We start from the raw sequence: 18,321 nt of genomic DNA, 5'->3' as shown, positions 1-18,321 counted from the left end.
AATGCTGGCAAGGTAGATGTATCTGGTGGCTGCTCATTCCCTGTCCTTCTGGCTGTGATTGGTGACAGCAGCATTAGCACTGGAGAGATTAGTGGTGTGGACATCTGGTTTTTTTGACGTGAAAATTATACTGTCATCTTCAAATGCAATCTTTGCTTCTCCGTGCAAAACAAAGCTGTTGCTGCCAGAGTTTTGGGGCACTCCAGCATGAGAACTGGGGAGGCATTTCCAAGGTGAGTGTTTTATTTCCCTATGGCCTTCACATTGTTATAGCTGAGGACCCAGAAACAAGAAGCTGTTCTGTCACCCATCCTCTGAAGTAATCCATCCACCAATGCTATCCAGATTTAGTCGATGTATGGAAGTATTTGAAAGCATGTAATGGATAAGGACAGCAGTTTTAATCTGCAACGGAGAAACTTATTACTAGAAGTTCTAAATATTTATTTTTAATTGAATGTATTTTTTAAATTTTGTTTTAAACACAAATATTAAATATAGTTTTTGTTATTTTTCAATTTGTAATACTGTCATGCACAGCAAAAGGGTGGGAATGGCACAGGGCAGGTGGTGTCCCTTGGATCAGTATTGTAGGTTTCCAAAAATTGTGGCTGTTTCTGTAATTGGACTTTAACCTTTCCGTATGTTTTAAAAAAGTTCTGTTAATATATTAGATAATTCAATTTTGTCAAGAGTTTATGCCAAGTCAGACTATTTCACAAGACAAAGTTCTTTCGTCATTGCCTGTTGATATTAAGTATTATGCCTTTAGGTGCTGGTGACACAAGCAGCAGGGATTGTGGTGACAAAAGATTGTCACTTCTTCCACTGCTGTCATGGTGCTTTTGAGAGTAACCACACTGCCATAGCATCACTGGGCTTCTGGTACCCTGGGCGACAGAAGTCATTCTCTACGAAGTCAAAAAATGGAGGAATATTTTTTTATGAGCCTGACAAGAATGCAGTATTTCTTGACTGCTGGGAAGGTGTCATCCCAGCATATTTGCCAACAGAGTTTTGCTGTCTGAAAGTGGAATGTAAAACCTAGTATGGTGACAGTGTGACTCCACCTCTAGAAATTGAACAGGAGAACAGATTTGCTTATGCTTTTGTGCTTGGTCATTGAAGAAGAGCAGTATTAACTGAGAAAGATCTGGTTCTTTCTTCTGCCATCATCTTTTGACACACTGAAACATATTTCCTTTTCACAGTCCTTGACAAAGATGCACAGCTAAAGTTTTAATAAGAGCCTTCATGAATGGGCTTAGCACCTCAAAGGTTCTAAACCAGTAGTTTAAAAAAACATTTATTTAAACAAAATATTCTTTATAAATATTTCTAGTAGAGGAAGAAGGCATGATATATGGGGTGTGTTAATTATTTCAACTGATACCCCTTGTTGAACAAAATTCTTCAAACTGCTTTTATCTGAAAATATTTTGAAAGTTTTTTCCCCAACAAAACATACCAAAACTAGTGATGGGACATGATAGGCAGACTATGCAGCTAAGAGAGGTTATAGCTATTAAAAAAAAAAAATCCCAGTGTCTTTTGTCAAGTAAAATACTCACTTAATTCAGTTGAAAATATTCTCCTATGTCGCTTTTGTGAGTTTCAGTGATTAATTTTTAGCGGGACTCACTTGCTGGTCTTTGAAGAAAGGCTTCCACAGCTCCCTTTGTGACCTGCTTAAAAAGTTGCTTGAGGGAGCCTTGTGCACCATTGGAAGCCACTCCAGTTCATCACTTGACTTCTGTTTCGCTTTCTTAATTAGGTTTAGGAATAGGCTTCTGGAGGTTTAATCAATCCTTCTGTACTGATTGTTTTTTCAGAAGTGCCTGCAAATTAAATGAATGGGAGCCTTTGAATAGTCCACTAGGAGTTAGACATGTTTTTAGACTTCTCAGGAGCTGTAAATGGTAATTTGCATTTCAGGTGATGTGAAGACATTTTGGACACAACTGGGAGGAAGAAGAGTGGATGTCATATTTGAGCAGCTGCAAAATGTGCTGTCATTGCTGAAGGAAAAGATCAAGAATGGAACTGCAACAAACCAAGGTTTGAAATCCTTGTAGTGGTTAAACTGGACTGCAGAGTAGCTGTGGCCTGCATTGTGTAGTTCCGTGTGATATCTGCCATAATCCAGATATCTCTGAATTTTAATAACTTAGCTGTTGGTGGGTTTAAGCACTTTTTAAAAATGTCTTTTCTTTTTTAAAAAAAAGAAAAGCAATTTCAGGTACAATTGGCTGTTTTCTTGTTTTGGCTGTATACTTTTTCAACAATGAATGGCTCTTAAGCACATGTAACTGTAATATTCATTTTAGAGAAGTAATGAAATATCTGTAGTGCCTTGTGTTTCATTTATCATCAGAAATTTTAGCCTTTCAAGCTGTTGTCAGTGAATTGAGTGGTTTTGGGGTAGGATAATAATCACCTCAGTATTATTTTTTATCAGAGACACCACTATAACATGAAACAATAGTAGAAAAATGTGACACTAATGCATTTCAGATTGTTCCTGATTTTCAAGGAAATAAGCTTCCTCTATCTACATCAAAAGACATTAAAATCATAATTCTGATAAGCTTGGAGCAATGCACAGATTCCTTTTTACTGGTTTATTTGATTGAGTAAAATTGCTTCTTTTTGTTAAGTCACCCATAGGAATGTAATCTATGGATCTTACTGGGGTTTTTTTTGTGCAAGAAAATGTGCAGTGGTGTAAGATGCTTTTAAACTAATATAGCCACACACTCTGCATTATATATGTAAAACTTCCTCTAAACTGGAAGTGCAGCTTCTTGTGTTCTTGAGCTCCCACATCTTGACTGTTAGGACAAAATATCAAAGCAGTGCAGAGATAAAAGTTGAACTTGAATCCCCAGATGATCAATGAATCTGTGATGAAGTTCAGTTTGAATTTTTCTGTGCTTTGTTCTGTAAAGGTTTCAAGCTAAAATATTAAGGTGGATTTTGCCGAGAGATGTCTGCCAGCTTGTAATATTTATTGCATGGGGTAAGAGGTTGAGACAGAACAGGTCTCTTGTATTCTTCTATCTGAAGGCCATTTCCACCAATTTAGAAGTAGCATTAATTTGGTCTGTCAAGTTCTAGCCCTTCCTAACCTGAAGATGATCAATCTGATGACCAAGGTAGAAGCTTACACTAAATTGTCTTTATATATATTGTTGCCACTGTAGGTCACCAGCTTGTGTGTTTGGAAACATTCCAGCAGTTTTCCAAAAGCTGACAGATTTTCAGTGCCAATTCACAACTACTACTGTGAGCTGTAACAATTCTGTAATTCTCAGATGTGTCTGCTCAGGTCTGTGGTGCAGCACATTTCTGGTAGTATCAGTCTTGCGATGCTCTAGGTGAGCAAGTGAGGAGAAACAAGTGTCTATGGAGGATTTAACACTTCGTTTTACCTATTATCATTACTTAAATTCAACTTAGTATCTGTTTTGGTTTGGTTTTTTTTGCATAGAATGCTGGCAGGCTTGGGCACTGGTGAATGAAGCTAATCTAGGTGATCTCTTAACCTTGGCAAATGGTACGTGCATTTCCATTGTGTTTGTTTGCTATGTGGATTTAATTTGTCTTGTTTTACTCACCAGAAGCTCAATTCCTTTCTCTGAAATCAATAAAACAGATCTGAAAAGGCCATTAGCATTACAATGAGGAAAACCTAATTAATAATTTCCTCAAGTAATGAACTGTGAACTGTCACCTGGGTTTGTATTTTTGTGGTTTGTGTGTATGTGTCTAATACTTGTACCACGGAAAGAGAATTGGAACTAGTAAGCCCTTATGAACCCAAGCTGTCTGTGAGCAGTTATCCTGTGCATGGCTCCACTGGCTGTAATAGCTTGGCATCCTTTTATCTCTAACAATGAAGGGAGATCTGTAAAAGTGTTTAATGTGCGTGTTCTTTCTGGTCACTTTGAAAACCACGTGGAAGATTTTTCAGTAGGACACTTGCTAACAAGCTTTTTTGTTAGCTGTAGTTCGTAGCAATGCCTTGTTTGTAATGTGTTTTGTTAATTATCTCTTTAGTAACTAAAGTAAATTCAATCATAAATTGAAATCTGGTTTGATGAAGATTTTGCTTACATTCAATTTTTTTCAGTTAGCGATGAGTTGAATGGAGATGGTGCACAGGAAACCAAACCCAAACTGCAGCCTTTTCTTCCAGATGACAATACTGCAGACACTGTAGAAGCTTCTGACAGGTCAGTGCCTTCATTTCAGTTCCTTATTTGACATATTCTCTACTGCAGTTGAGAGAGTTCTAAAATTTGTATTTCTCAAGTCAGTGTTTTAAGCCCAATTTGAATCCTGCAAGTTTTCAACGTGAAAATGTTTTTAACTTGACCTATGTGGAAAACCTGAGGTTTTGGGTAGACTTGTCTAATTTCCCACATTAGAACGTTGCAGAATAGGGCATGGTTGTGAATAAAGGTTTATGAGTGTTATCAGGGTTAGGACTTAAGCATCAGTTCTCAGGCTTTCCTTACTGTGCAGATCATCAGGTGTGTAACTTAGTCTCTCTGTGTTTAGTATTTAGCCTCAGGTACTGATTAGAAAGATGGGGGTAAATACATGATTCCTTTGTTGTTTTTTTTTTTTATTTCCTTGCTGTATTTTAGCATATAGGTTCTGGGAAGAAGCTTTGTTTTATGCAACTGAATATGTCTTTATATGTTCTTAGGACAATTTCACCATGTGAAACCTTGGGCCTTCTAGCAATGGGGCTAAAAATATTGAACTGCTAAAAAAACTGAACACATCACTGGTTGTCTAAGATGCTGCTCTTCTTTCTTTTTTTTTTTTTTTTTTTTTTCAAATAGTGAAAAAGAGGATATGGAAAGAACCTGCTCAGGGAGTAAAGAAGCACCTAGCAAAATTGAAGGTTTACCTTTAAATGTGCAGTATCAGGACCACAAGTGCTCTAGTGCATGTCTTGCCAAGAGGGCATTGGATTCCTACAAGGGTGAAAATCCTCTGAAAATCCCAATCCTGTTTGACTTTCAAAGACGCCATGCAAAAGCAGACTGCCTTTCAAAGCCACTGGATGTGAATTACAAAGCTCCTTGTGGTCGGAGCCTGAGAAGCTTTCGAGATGTGCGAAATTACTTGTTTGAAACAGAGTGCAATTTCTTATTTGTTGATCACTTCTCCTTCAACACGTATGTGCTGTTGGGCAGGAACACCATGCATCCCGAGCCCCTCGTGTTTGAGTTCGATATTAGCAACGGAGCCGAGTCTGTACCCATCTCCTTCTGTAACAATCTCGACCACGCAAGATTGCCTTACTTCAAATATCGGAAGTCGTCATGGCCACGTGGATATTATCTCAACAATCTCTCCAGCCTGTTTGTTGATTCCTGTGACTGCACAGATGGCTGCATCGATAGGTAGGTAGAAGGATCCCATCTTGGGCCAGTGACACATGATGCCTCAATAGCAGGGTGGTGGGGTGTGAAGGCACGGTACCAAACAGGACCAGCGCTGCTGGAATATCTCGTGCCATGCTTTGTGTTGACTGACACCATTGTGTCTTTCTCTTCTCCAGAGCTTGGGTGCTCCAACTGGTCCACCCTGTGTTGTAGGGAAGGAAGCCATCAACAGGCAGATTATTGTGTTCCTTTTCCTTTCTTCCAAACTGGCAGTGCTTCTTCTCCAGGTGGAGCTGACAAGCAGATATCTTGGCTTTGTAAAAAGAGTAGGGAAGGGAGTCTTGTGCCAACAGAGGCAGGCTTGTTTTCATGGCAGGATCCTGCCTGACAAATTCTGCTGCAGTTCCTACTGTTAAATGGCATCCTGTAGATAGGGTGGATAGCCTTGAGAGATCAGATCATTAGGAACTTAGAGGATTACTGAGGGCAGATGAAGAAACATCCCCATTCCCAACCTCTACATGCCATCCTTCCCCTTGTCTAAACAGAAACTACAAAACTCGGTGGTTACAGAATACATTTGTGGTCTGAGCAGTTCCAATACTCTTGCTCATTGTCATCTTTTTCTAAATCCCAGTAACTCTGAGCTACAAACACAACTGTGGAAACCTGCCACAGTTACTATATGCAAGTTTGGTGGTATTTTTGTCTACTTTCTTGAAGGATATTTGTCTGATCTCTCTCTATAGGCATTATTTGGTGTTACATCCATTTTGTATTATTTACTGCTAGGGCAGTTGCACATGCTGCTGTGCAACATAGTTGCTCATGACCCAACAAAAGCTTGAAATCACAGCCTGGTATAATGAAGCTTAATTTTAGTAATTTAGTTTCAGCTGAGTGGTGAGAAACAGCAAGCACACAGCCTGCCACTTCTTTGCACTAAAGTCCCATAAGAACTTTTGATGTGATGCTTTTGATGTGCAGTTTTGGGGTTTAGGATTTGCACAATCACTGTGACTCTTTAAAGTTGTCATGACATACAATGGTGAAGACAAGCACTGTTGCTTGAATTTTCCACAGTGTAAAATTCTTCACTTCTTGGGGGCTAAGGAGGGAGGAAGATAACAGACTAGTGGCAAACAGGCTGGGATGCTGTGCCAGAAGAGGTGATTTTTATTAATTTAATCCATTTGACAGTGTCCTGCTTATAATAAGTTTCTGTTGTACTTCAGCTGTTTGCATGTGCCATTTAAGGAGCTTGGCAGAAGAATGGGGCTGGGGTGGAGAGAACATGGTTATTGTAAAGCACAGGTAACCAGCCAAGAGACTAAGGAAAAAGGTGCCTGCAACAGCCTTGTGGAGTAAATGGAGCAGCGAGGGGGAGTACAGGTGTATATGTGTACACTGTGTACAGTGTGTGTGTGTGTTTAGTCAACTGCATTTCAAATTACCTAGATTTATGATTGTTTTATACTGCTTCACATCCATTCTGAGATGTTTTACTCTTATTTTTAGGTCAAAATGTGCATGCCTACAGCTGACAGCAAGGGGCTGTAGTAAAATTTCTCTGTCTCCAAGTAGTAAAAGATCTTGTGGATACCATTACAAAAGACTGGAGGGACCTGTTCCTAGTGGGTAAGAAAGACGATAGGAGTAAAATAAGAGCATACAAGTAAAACAGCAGTTAATAGTTCAGTCTAAGTGCCACAGGATTAAAATAACTGGAGTTTTTGGATTACTGAAACCTTCTATTTTTGTCACAATTTTAGTGGCGGATCAGGATGATAAAAATTAATGTGACTTGAATAAAAGGAGGAAAAAAACTTTTGTATTGCAGATCCTACAGTTTTCACAGCTTAGGTCAAGGTCCAGGAGAAGTGTGAAGAGTGATCAGAATCCTAAAGACACATCAGCCAGCTGCTTTTGCCAGACCTGGTTATGGGTGACTCTTCCAAGAATCTCCAAAGCCATCCAATGCTTCAAGTGTTTGCCCTTTCTCTTATTCAGCTCCTGTGGATTAATAGGTGGCCTGGAGAAGATGCCAGTTACTTCAGGTGTCTAGGAGAGGAATTATGCAAGGTAGCTTTCTGCAGTAGCCAAAGGCTTGAATCTACAGGCTTGAGGAGCCCCTTTCGGTCCTCTGTGTGATGTTAGTTTTTGGCTGACATGCAGAATTAAAGTTGTCAGAGAACCCAGAAACAGATGCAAAAAAACCCCACAATTATGAGTCCTTTTGGAAATGCTTCATTAGCATGGACAGCTACAATGAAGTCCAGGCATATGTTGTCTTGCTAAAATCAGTTCCAGTATAGAATTAGGTACGTCTTAGGGATTTCTGTTTCTGTGTGATTTACTCCTATAAAACAAAAATATAGCATTTGTTATGCCAAAATGTATGTAATCTTGTGTATACTTATGCCAAAATCTGGCAGACAGACTCTTAAAATTAATGAACCAGCAGTCAAGAAAGTCACACACTTCAGAACATTGCTGCACAACCAGTTTTAGCCTGAGTCTTTATATTTCAGTCCACTGCCTTGTTGATGCTTAGGAGGGGAATTAATAATAGGAACTTTGTTATGCTAATGCATCCATTTATATTGTGCTTTGTTTTTCTTCTCTTGACAGGATTTATGAGTGTAGTGTGTTGTGCAGGTGTGACAAGCTGATGTGTCAGAACAGAGTTGTACAGCATGGCATTCAAGTCAGGCTGCAAGTGTTCAACACGGAGAAGAAGGGCTGGGGTGTCCGCTGCCTGGATGACATTGACAAGGGGACATTTATTTGTACTTACTCAGGTAGCAGGAGGGGAACTGTGAAGACATGTAGCATAATTCTTCCTCTCCCATGGTGTGTGCCCTGGATTTTTTTTTGAGAACAGGGAAATACAGGGTTGGAAGAGAAGTGTGTCAGTGTAATCTTAACTTGCAATATGATTGATATTAAGAAGAACTTTGAAAAGCTCTGTTATGAGATGGTGACAGACAAACAAATGGAGCAAAAGCTATCTCAGACTGCTGATTTTTTCCCTCACAAATCTGTGCATCCTATGCTAGGGCTAATTTTCCTTCAGTTAAAATAATAGAATTGTTTGGGTTGGAAGGGACCTTAAAAAACATCGAGTTGCATTCCTGCCATGGGCAGGAACACTTTTCACTAGAGCAGGGGACTGAGAGCCCCACCCAAAGTGATCTTGAACACTTCCACAGATGGGGCTCTCACAGCTTCTCTGGGCAACTTGTGCCAGTGCCTCCCACATTCACTGTGAAGAAGTTCTTACTAATATCTAATCTAGATATGCTCTCTTTCAGTTTAAAGCCATTGTCCTTTGTCTTATCACTACATGCCCTTGTCTAATTCATTTTGTACTTCAGCCTATATTGACATCATAGAATTATAGACAGCATTCATAATTTGCTTTCCCAAGTAATGCTCTTGTATTTGTTAATGTAAGTTTGACCTGTGATAGTGAGAGTGTCTCGGCAAACAAGGATTAAAAAAAAAAAAACCAAGAAAACTTTTCTTTTTCTTCCAGGCAGATTAATGAGCAGAGCTGAAGTATTGGGAGATGCTGAACAAAAGCTGAAGGGGAAAAGTGCAATGAATGATAGAGGCCATGACTTTTCTTCCAAAAAAAGAAAACTTGACCTTGATCGTTCAGACTCAGTGATTGAACTAGTGCAGACTGACAAAAATGACATTCTTGAGAATCAGGAATCTTTGTCTCAGACTGTGGATAATGAAAATAAATCAACCCTGTAAGTTCAGCAAAGTAAGCTTAAGCATAACAAAACTAATACTCTGCTAATCTCGAAGTTCTGTTGTATAACTTAGAGTATGTCATCATATGAGGGTGGTGGTTTTTTTTCCTTCTGAACTTCTTTTTAAATTCCCAATTATTTCTTCTAGTGGGACAGAGTTTTCCCTCTATAATAATTTTACTTATGTGTACCACTTGGCATTTTCTAGAAATTCAGTTCATCTCTTGGCTGTACTTGACCTGTTCAGGGCATTAATGGTAATGCTCATTTGAAAGAATTAATAAAATATACTTGAAATAAATTGTTTAAAGATACTTGAAGACACTGAAGGGTTTTATAGTACATCAGCCACTAGCTGTTCTGCCCTTTGCTCCCAGTCTCTAAACCTTTTGTTATTTGTAAAATAACCTTTCCTGCCAGAAACCTTAACCTCTCCTGTTAAGAGTCTGACAACACCTCACTTTTGCAGTGAATATGTTTTCCTAGTTGAAAGCTGTACTGTCAAAACTGTTGAAAGTAGTAGCAGGAAAAGGCAAAGCTCTGTACGTGCTCTATTTTGAGATCATCTGATATAATAATAGTAAAGCAACAGACAGTTTGGCTCTCAGCATGACAACTGGAAAAGGATGTAAAAGCAGCTGCTGATATCTCTACAAAGTTTGAGCTTTCTTACAAATGCAATAGAGAACCTGGCCTAGGTTCTCAATTCTTAAAGACAAAATACTTACAGAACATGGGGTGAGGCCAGACTGCAGGCTCTGCTGTAGTTCCTCTAGAGAAGAGACTGGAACTAGAGACTGTTAGAGAAATATATGTTGTGAGAGTTACTTATGGGTCTGTTTGTCTTTTTCATTTCCTTTTGACCTTTCTGTGCAGGGTTCATCTAAAGAACTCAAGTAATGCAACTATGAGAAGGCCTGGAACCAAAACACTTGTTTTTCGCAAGCTAAAAATGGTAATAAGTGGCTTTAACAGATTCATTTTTCACTGTGTTGAATATGTATGTTAACTTTGACATTTTCATCTTGTATGGTTAGATAGTTCTAATGACCTTCCTTCATGAGATTGTGTCACACTGTGAGCTAGGCTGTCATGCTGGAAGCTGTATCCCATCCCTTCTCCATTATCAGTCCTTCAGCATGTTCCCCCAGACCAGCACTATCTACTCTCATGGCCTTCCCCTCTCCACCCTTCACTTACACTCCTCAAGAGCCTGAAGTAATTATTCTCCCCCTGCACCCCTTGTGTACAGCGGAGGGGGTCAGAGTGATAATATTTTTTGTGATATCTCCCCTAAGAATGGCACAGCAGGGAGAGAAGGAAATTTCACTGTCAGTTTTCTCATACAGTGGCAGAGTTGGGAGAACTGACCTGAATGTGACTCCTGACCTTTCATGAGTGTGAAGTGTTGCCTGCAAACATGTGCAAAGGAGGAAAACTGGTATAAACTTATGCTGTAGGTTTTTACTGGATTCATTGCCCTTAAGAAATGCACATGGAATTTTCATACAAATGTTTTGTAGTGCTGTCCATTCTAGAGGTCCCGTAACTAATTGCCTTTTTGTGATAGGAGAGGAGAAATTGTGCCACATCTGGTCGTTTCATTGAAACTGTGTAAAAAGCATGTTTGGAATTTGGCTCAGCAACTTACAGTTATGTTGAAATTGTTGCAACTTAAGTACTTATTTACATGTCTTATTGACTGGGGGACTCTTTCCTGGTTATTATGAAGGAGAATTTGAAATTAAGATAAATGTTGCATTGCAGTAAATGAATTAACTTTTCAAATTCAGCCACAGCTGAATTTGCATTACTGTAGCTTTGAAACTTCAGCCTTGGAGTTCTAAAAGCCACTTACTGTGCCCTCTTGGCCCAGAGTTGCATGCAGCACGTCACAGCCTTTTCATTTGATACCCAGGTGCACAGTGCCAGCTCAGATGAAGATGATAGTTCTCAGATTCATCAGTCAAGCAAAACAAAACTCACCAGTGGAACAAAGAAAGGAAAAGAAAGTAGGTTTGCAGAGCTCTATATACTGCATGCTTTGTACAGTTGTGTCCCATCAGGTGATAGACTTTAATATAGACAGTGTGGGCAGGCCAGTTCTTAGAGTAGAACAATGTTGTCTGTAGATGTTGAGACACATTGAACTGTCCAGACAGCAGCTTCTCAAATACTGTGCATTTGTGGGAAAGTCAGCCTTGCAGATCTTGCTGTGTCACACCCAGTACTTGTTCTAGCCAACAAAAATTGAACAGGATATAATACTGGGGTGGAGGGACCTCAAGCTGGAGAGACAGTGTGAAACTGACACTATTTGCACATGCATCTTGCTTCTATCAGTGATTCTCTTAGGAATTAAGGTGGAGAATGATAAAAAATGCTATGTGGGAAAAGTCAGTCTGGAATGGGATTTGAGAAGAGTGAGACACTAGGTCACTCAGAGGCACCTTGAGCAAGTGCTTTAGGCATCACAGCAGTAAACAGTCATTTGTGGGAGGATTGATGAGAGACTTGGAAAAATTGTGTTATAGACTTTTTGATAGCAAGGAAGCTCCTTAGATTTTGGAGGATGTGGGAAAAGTGTGTGGCTAAGAGTTTGGGGCCAAACAAGGGAGAGGGTTTGGCCTTAAATTGGTGTTGAGAAATAACATACATGTCCATTGACAGAATCCACCCAGCAGCAGAAGGAAGAACATCCGATGGAAATTGGACAGACTGACTCTGCTGGTGTAGAGAGTGCAGGATGCAGAAAAAAGAGTCTGTTACTGCAGGGTGTTGATTGTGTCAAGTCCAGTGTGCTGGATGACACATGTGTTGTGAGGCCATCCAGCAATGCACCCCTAAAAGCTGACTGCAAAAAAAATAGTAGGCAGCCAAAACAAGATGCACTTTGTGAGGAGTCTGATGGTGATGGGATGCTTCCCAAGAATGCTAATGAAGAAAATATTTACATACTGGATGCCACAAAAGAAGGAAATGTGGGTCGTTTTCTAAATGTAAGTACTAAGTTGCATGGGTTCTCTTTGTTGCCTTTGCAAATACATAATTTACTTATTTAAGCTTTTTTACATAAACAGTGTGGGTGGTGGGCGCATGACAAGAGAGGCACATGTGGTGCTCCCTGCCATCACAGGTCTCAGGGCAGTAGGTTGGGTCACACTGGCTGTTCAATTGCCAAGTACCTCCAGCTAAGACAAATAGTTCATAGACACATCTGCAGGTACGCTGCAAATAATTTATTTCTCTTCATTGGCATAAATATGTCTTACAGCAAAGCCCTTGCATATGTTTAAACTGTTCTTCCTTGCAGAGGTATTGTAGTGTTAATATTAGTAGTGCATCTTGCAGAAAGCCTCCTTCTGTTCCCATGAGCGTACACATGTTCCTACATGCACCTGAGTGACCTCTCACATCCTGTATTTGGATGTAATCCATTGCTTGCTCCCTAGCACTGCTGCCCTGGCAATGGCATTGGGTGATAAACTTTCCATGTGGGCTTGAGAAGGGAAGGAAGAAACTACCTTTATTGGTGACAGATATCTGACACAAAATAGTTTTTTCAGCCAACAATGTGGTGTTGGACTGTTTCTAATTCAGATTTTCTGTTTTACAGCACAGCTGCTGCCCAAATCTCTTTGCACAAAGTGTGTTTGTAGAAACTCACAACAGAAGTTTTCCATGGGTGGCATTCTTCACAAACAGGTGAATTTCTGGAAGTTAAATGTTGTTCATTCAAAGCACTAGAAGGAAAAAAAACACTGCTCGCTTATTAGAGCATAATTGCACTGAGGAGTGGGGCAGATGCTCAGATCATAAAAGCACAAAACTGTCTTATAGGTGACTTCTTATTGTGCACTAAAGGCAGAAGAAATATAGTGATTGGTTATCACTAATGAGTTTTGTTTCAGTTTTGCACTGAAGTAAAGTAGGGAAGGTTAATTTTGATGTGTCCACTTCAGTGATAATCTTTTTCAGTGGAAAAATAGGTTTAACTCAGCATGGTCATTCAGAAAGCCAAGATCCACTCATCCCACTGTTGTGTCTCAAGGAATGGCCACCAGATCTGCATTGCATAGGGCAGGATTGAGCCCCACAGGATATTAAGGTTGATTCTCTTTGTGGGCCAAACAAGCTGGCTTCAGTCCTTGTCCTCAGAGCTGTCAAGACAAGCAGGACTTTGTGTAGCCCAGTATGTGTAGGGGACGTGACAATAGGATACTCAGAGGTGAAAATTTGTTCTGAGAGTAAGAGATGCAGGTATTTCCTTAGTGTCTAACAGAAAGAGAGGTACAGAGAGCTGGTGCCAGCAAGACACAGTATGGCAGCAGCTCAACCCAGGAGAGGAAAGGTGAATTGTATGAATGAAGTTGGCTGACATGCATGCCAGCAGTAGTACTAGGTGAGAACAGAACAGAGAGGAGAGACTTTGTGCTGACAAACCAGTTCCACGGAACACTGATCTTCTGTGGAGTCTTGCAACTCTGCTCCATACTGACATAGATGCTGTGGATTGCACTGGGAAGTGTCCAAGAACTGTGAAGACAATGCTTTGAAATACATCCAAAAAAGGATTTTGTTTTAGCTAGAGTCTTTCTTGCTGAGGTACTTGGTAGAGAAGTGTAGTGAGGACTGAAGCCACTGGAGAGAGATAATAGTGACCAGCAGACACTTAGGGAAGAAGATTGTTGAAGGAGAGTTCCCTTCGCTGGCTCTTCCATTTTCTGGGCATCACCCTTTTACAACTTTTCTAAATTAAGGACTTCATCTGGATCATTGAGCTTGATTGTGTGCCTTCCATCAACGTGCCCAGTCACCTTTTTATTTGTTTTACATGTCTGGCCTCTAAACCATCTCAAGTCAGCAAGTCCCAGGCTGCAATTACATGCTGTATGGAAAGTCCTCATTGTTGGTTGTCAGTCAGCTGGATGTCCCCTATACCATATCCAGTGAGAAACATCAGAGAATTACTCCCTTCTTCACAATATTCATATTTTATTATATTTTCCATCAGTTGTCCCTCAGCATCATAGTCTCAGGTATTTAGTTTGGCATTAATTTTGGACAATGAATTTCCTACCTTAGACATTTCTTCTATTTTACTACCAGAGCAGCTGGTTCCTGAAGAGCATGTGTTTAATTCTGAGTTTTGGGCTTTGTGCATGTAGTGCAATTGCATTAAAAGGTGGCCTGTCAGACCAAAGATGACATTCTGCAACAACATATCTAGACATCTGTTCAAAGTTCAGTGATACACTGTACATAGGAAAAATAACAAAACTGTGTTTTGTTATTTGTATTCATTTAGATATATCACTTATGTGGTTTTCCCCTTTTTTTGGGGGGGGGGGGTTGGGTTTTTGTTTTGGTGTTTTTTGTTTGATTGTTGTTTTGTTTTGGGTTTTTTGTTTTGTTGGCTTTGGTTTTGGTTTTGTTGTGTTTTTTTTTTTTGTTTGATTTTTGTTTCCCAGAATTTCCCTCTAAGTTAGAGCACATTGCTTAGACTCCAGCCCTATTGGCAATTCCATAGGAATTTCCGTAGCCAAAGGAGCAGGAGTGTGCCAACAACTCCTTGTATGCCTTGTTTCCTTCCCAACAAGCTGGCTGTGTGATGCTCCCTGCTCCCTGCTCCCTACAGTTTTTGGGTTTGCATGTGTGTCAGTGGTGACAAACTGTTAGCACAGTACTGTTTCACTTAGTTCAAGCAAATTAACTATTTTATTTCTTAGACATGTGAAAGCTGGAACTGAACTCACATGGGATTATGGTTATGAAGCTGGAAGCATGCCAGAGACAGAGATTTCCTGTCACTGTGGAGTTCAGAAGTGCAGGAAAAAAACCTTATAGGCAAAGCTTTCCTACTGTCAACACATCTTGTACCTGGGATTTATGTGCTGGAAGGGATGACTACTCAGCAAACAACCCTCAAGTCTGTGGTGCTAATTGCATTCAACTAAAATGCCTTTTACATGATGATTTTTTAAAATTTACATTTAAATGTCACTTTTGTAGTTTACAGAATTAGAACTGTTTGTCCTACGAACAGGCATCAGACTTTTCCTAGGTAATTTCTGTTCTTCTGGTCTTCTTCCTCCCTGCTTCTAATCCACAAGCAAAGTTCATATTGCACTGGAAAAATTCGTGCTCCATGCCATCTGCAGCAGAGACATCACTGATGAGAGCAACAGTTCCTTGGTGCTTTCTGTACCCCTCCACAGCACAGAGTTAGCAAAACTCAGGTTTCTGAAATTCATTATGGATGCAAGACTGCCTGTCTGGGCACTTGGAATTGTTTAAATACACCTAAGCCTGTTGCATCCAGTGGGACAAATAGTCCTGGACAGAGACAGAATTAAACAGAACAGTTCTGCAGAGCTGTGCTTGTGCTAGAAAATGAGCTGGACAAGTCCTGCTGCAGCAGGAGAGAAATGACTGGGTTTTGTTGGATTGCACGCCTCTCCACATTTGTGACACAGAGAAATCCTTGAGAAATCCAATGTACCTCATCTCAGTGCCATATTGTGTATGGGACAGATTGGCCACAGAATTCCTTAGCACATGGTTTGTGGGTAAGAGAGAAACAAGCTACATTAGGAGACACAGAGTGCAGATGCAGGAGGTGGCTCTGAAATGGAGCAAGGGATGGGTGTGCAAGTGTGTGGCTTTTGAATGTGTTGGAGCCTTGAGCAAGCAAGGTGAGCAATTTAGATGCTTGAAGAACCACTGCCAAAGGTTTCAAAAAAAGTGGTTTTATTAAAAATGTTGTAAAAGTAAGACTTAACATAGTTTGATAGTGAAGTTTACTTTGTTACTGCAGAGGATATGATAATGATTTAAAGTTACTAATTCAAAATCTAGTGGCACTGTAGTACAAGACTGTGTGTGACATCAGTCACTTACCAGAAACCTGCAGTTGATCAGGTGTGTCTCAGCCTTGAGGAGTAACACTGAGAGCATCCCAGCTCACAGGGAAATCACTGCCATACAACCAGCTGATTAGCATGAGAGCTAAAAAAAGGCTCACTCAGGCTGTCATTTATGGAATAAAGCAGTTGGCTTGAAGTCAAACTACCCTTGTTGGAGAAGGTAAACATGAGAGTCTTGTACCTGCACCTTTCTTTGTTCCTTGATAAATGAGTCTTGGAAGAGCCACCCCACTATTCATGTGTTATTTGCATGGTTGGTATCCTAGATTCCAAGTCCATATGCCTCAGTGCTCACTGTGTCACTCTGCTCCTGTAGGGATTTTCAGAGAAATAGTTTGAACAAATGGAGGTCTTGGCCTGGTTATGTCCAAGCCTATACTGCAAAATTAAAGAGAAGCAGGAACTACTAGTTCTCAGCCCTGAGGCCAAGAGGCAGTGGATGTCCTATGCACACATGGCTTAGGGTTCTGTTTTAATTGGGTTGCATCTGTGCTGTGTAACTGTCTACAAACATGGTATCTGTGGCCCTAAGTGGGTTTTTTTTTTAGTTTGTTTTGGATGCTTCAAGCTTAAAAATCATGGAGTTGTATTGCAACACAGGATGTTGTTGGATTTTTTAAGTTTCATTATGCACAAGGAGTTTCAGCCTGTTAAAAGTGGACCTTTCACAGAGATAACAGGCCTGTGAACCATTCTGCTTACAGTGAAACCTCAGATCTTCTCTCCCTCAGCTCTGTTTGAGAGTTTGACACATCCAGCAAGGAAACCTCTCCTCAGCTTCGGTCCCTTTCATTGCACTTCGGGTTTGTGTGGACTTTCACCACCCATCTTCTGGGATAAATGCAGAAGAGCAGGGTTACCCCAGTGTTGGTGCAGTACTTCTTCAGAAGGTCAGAGCCACTCACTCTTGCCCTGATCAGCCCCTCTGTCACCGCAGCCCCTGTGTGAGCTGAAGACAGCACTCAGCTGGATTACTTTTTGCTTCATTGTAGATGAAGCAAAGCATTTGTCTTCATTGAAGATCTGTCTCTACTCAGAAGGAATGTGCCTTGGGGTATCATCTTTCAGTATTAACCAGAGACATGGCAAAGTCTATGACAAAACCCACAGGTAACCCAGGAGTAGTATTAGCCTTTTAAACAGATGAAAATGCAGAAAACAATTGTGTATGTGCTTGACTTGAACGTGGAAAAGAATATGGGAATGTTTTTAAAGCATCAGGGTGGGGGGAGAAAGAAGGTAAATTTTACTGCTGTTGATTATATATTCCAGATCAGTGGTAGGAATTAATGGTACTGGGCTGGTGAGGAAGAGCCCTGTTTCTTAATGCAGGAAAACAGACCTGATTCAAAAGAGGCAGCATTTACTTGCTCCATGTGGTCTGAAACTATTGGAGAGTCTGCTGTGAGTGTAGATGTCACAGAAGGCATGTGTATGAGACAGGGCTTTTTGGCTAGCTGGGTTTATCAGGTCTGTCTCCAGGCTGGTGCTTCTTCATTGTCCTTCTCCAGACCAGATATCATAACTATCCATGAGCAAAATCACCTTACGAGGTGTGATTTCTGCCTGCTTTTGTAGTATTACTAGAACATGTTCTGCTGAGGGTGTCCTGCAAGTATCCTCTGCCGGTGATTACCACAGGAATGCTCACCTGAGCTCTCTGTCTGCTCTGCTGACTGTTCCTCTGCTTGTCACAGCTCACAGATGGGGATATTTCTGAGCACAGCCCCTCGTGTCACCCATGCTTTATTAGAGCAGTGTGTAGAAGCACCAAGTGCAAGCACTGATGGAAAAACAGGTGAAATATTCCAAGTACTCAAAAGCACCTGTGGAATGACACATATGGGACTCATCAGCCTGTCAGGGGCATCATAAATGAAGAGTGTCTGATGGGAATTAGTTGCATTGAGATGTGAATTGCAGCTCTTACAGTGAGCAAGACAGTTCCTATGGAGGGACAGTAGGGATGTGAGGATGTATAAGGGCTCCATGGTAATAAGTATTAGCACCCAAGATAAGCATACAAATGCAAAGACAGTTGAAGATCACTTACAGCATAAGTATAAAAGAAACTGTACTGGAGCTTGTTAACTGACTTCTTTTTTTTTGCCAAAAAAGCACTGAGCATTAATTTCCATCTCTTTCATGGAACAACATGGCTTGATAGCACAACAGTTTGGAGGAAGAGTTCACAAAAGTTTTGGACTTGATTTTCCTCCACAGAGAATT

The 18,321-nt window shown here is 40.5% G+C and overlaps 1 protein-coding gene across 1 annotated transcript in view; it reads left to right on the top strand.

Moving 5' to 3' along the window:
* Positions 1–18,321, top strand: part of SETDB2 (SET domain bifurcated histone lysine methyltransferase 2) — a 45,352-nt gene that overhangs the window by 1,603 nt on the left and 25,428 nt on the right. The window contains exons 3-14 of the mRNA XM_053934778.1: positions 1,936–2,058; positions 3,491–3,556; positions 4,133–4,235; positions 4,854–5,420; positions 6,921–7,040; positions 8,034–8,203; positions 8,941–9,163; positions 10,043–10,121; positions 11,085–11,178; positions 11,837–12,165; positions 12,783–12,871; positions 14,896–15,009. Of these exons, the coding sequence (XP_053790753.1) occupies positions 1,936–2,058; positions 3,491–3,556; positions 4,133–4,235; positions 4,854–5,420; positions 6,921–7,040; positions 8,034–8,203; positions 8,941–9,163; positions 10,043–10,121; positions 11,085–11,178; positions 11,837–12,165; positions 12,783–12,871; positions 14,896–15,009 (2,077 nt within the window). The remainder of the gene's footprint in view (positions 1–1,935; positions 2,059–3,490; positions 3,557–4,132; positions 4,236–4,853; positions 5,421–6,920; positions 7,041–8,033; positions 8,204–8,940; positions 9,164–10,042; positions 10,122–11,084; positions 11,179–11,836; positions 12,166–12,782; positions 12,872–14,895; positions 15,010–18,321) is intronic.

Source organism: Vidua chalybeata, chromosome 2 (genome assembly GCF_026979565.1).
Source record: "Vidua chalybeata isolate OUT-0048 chromosome 2, bVidCha1 merged haplotype, whole genome shotgun sequence".
In the NCBI taxonomy this organism is placed as follows: Eukaryota; Metazoa; Chordata; class Aves; order Passeriformes; family Viduidae; genus Vidua; species Vidua chalybeata.
Note: the sequence above shows the minus strand (reverse complement) of the source record. Positions and strands in the feature narration are given on the sequence as shown.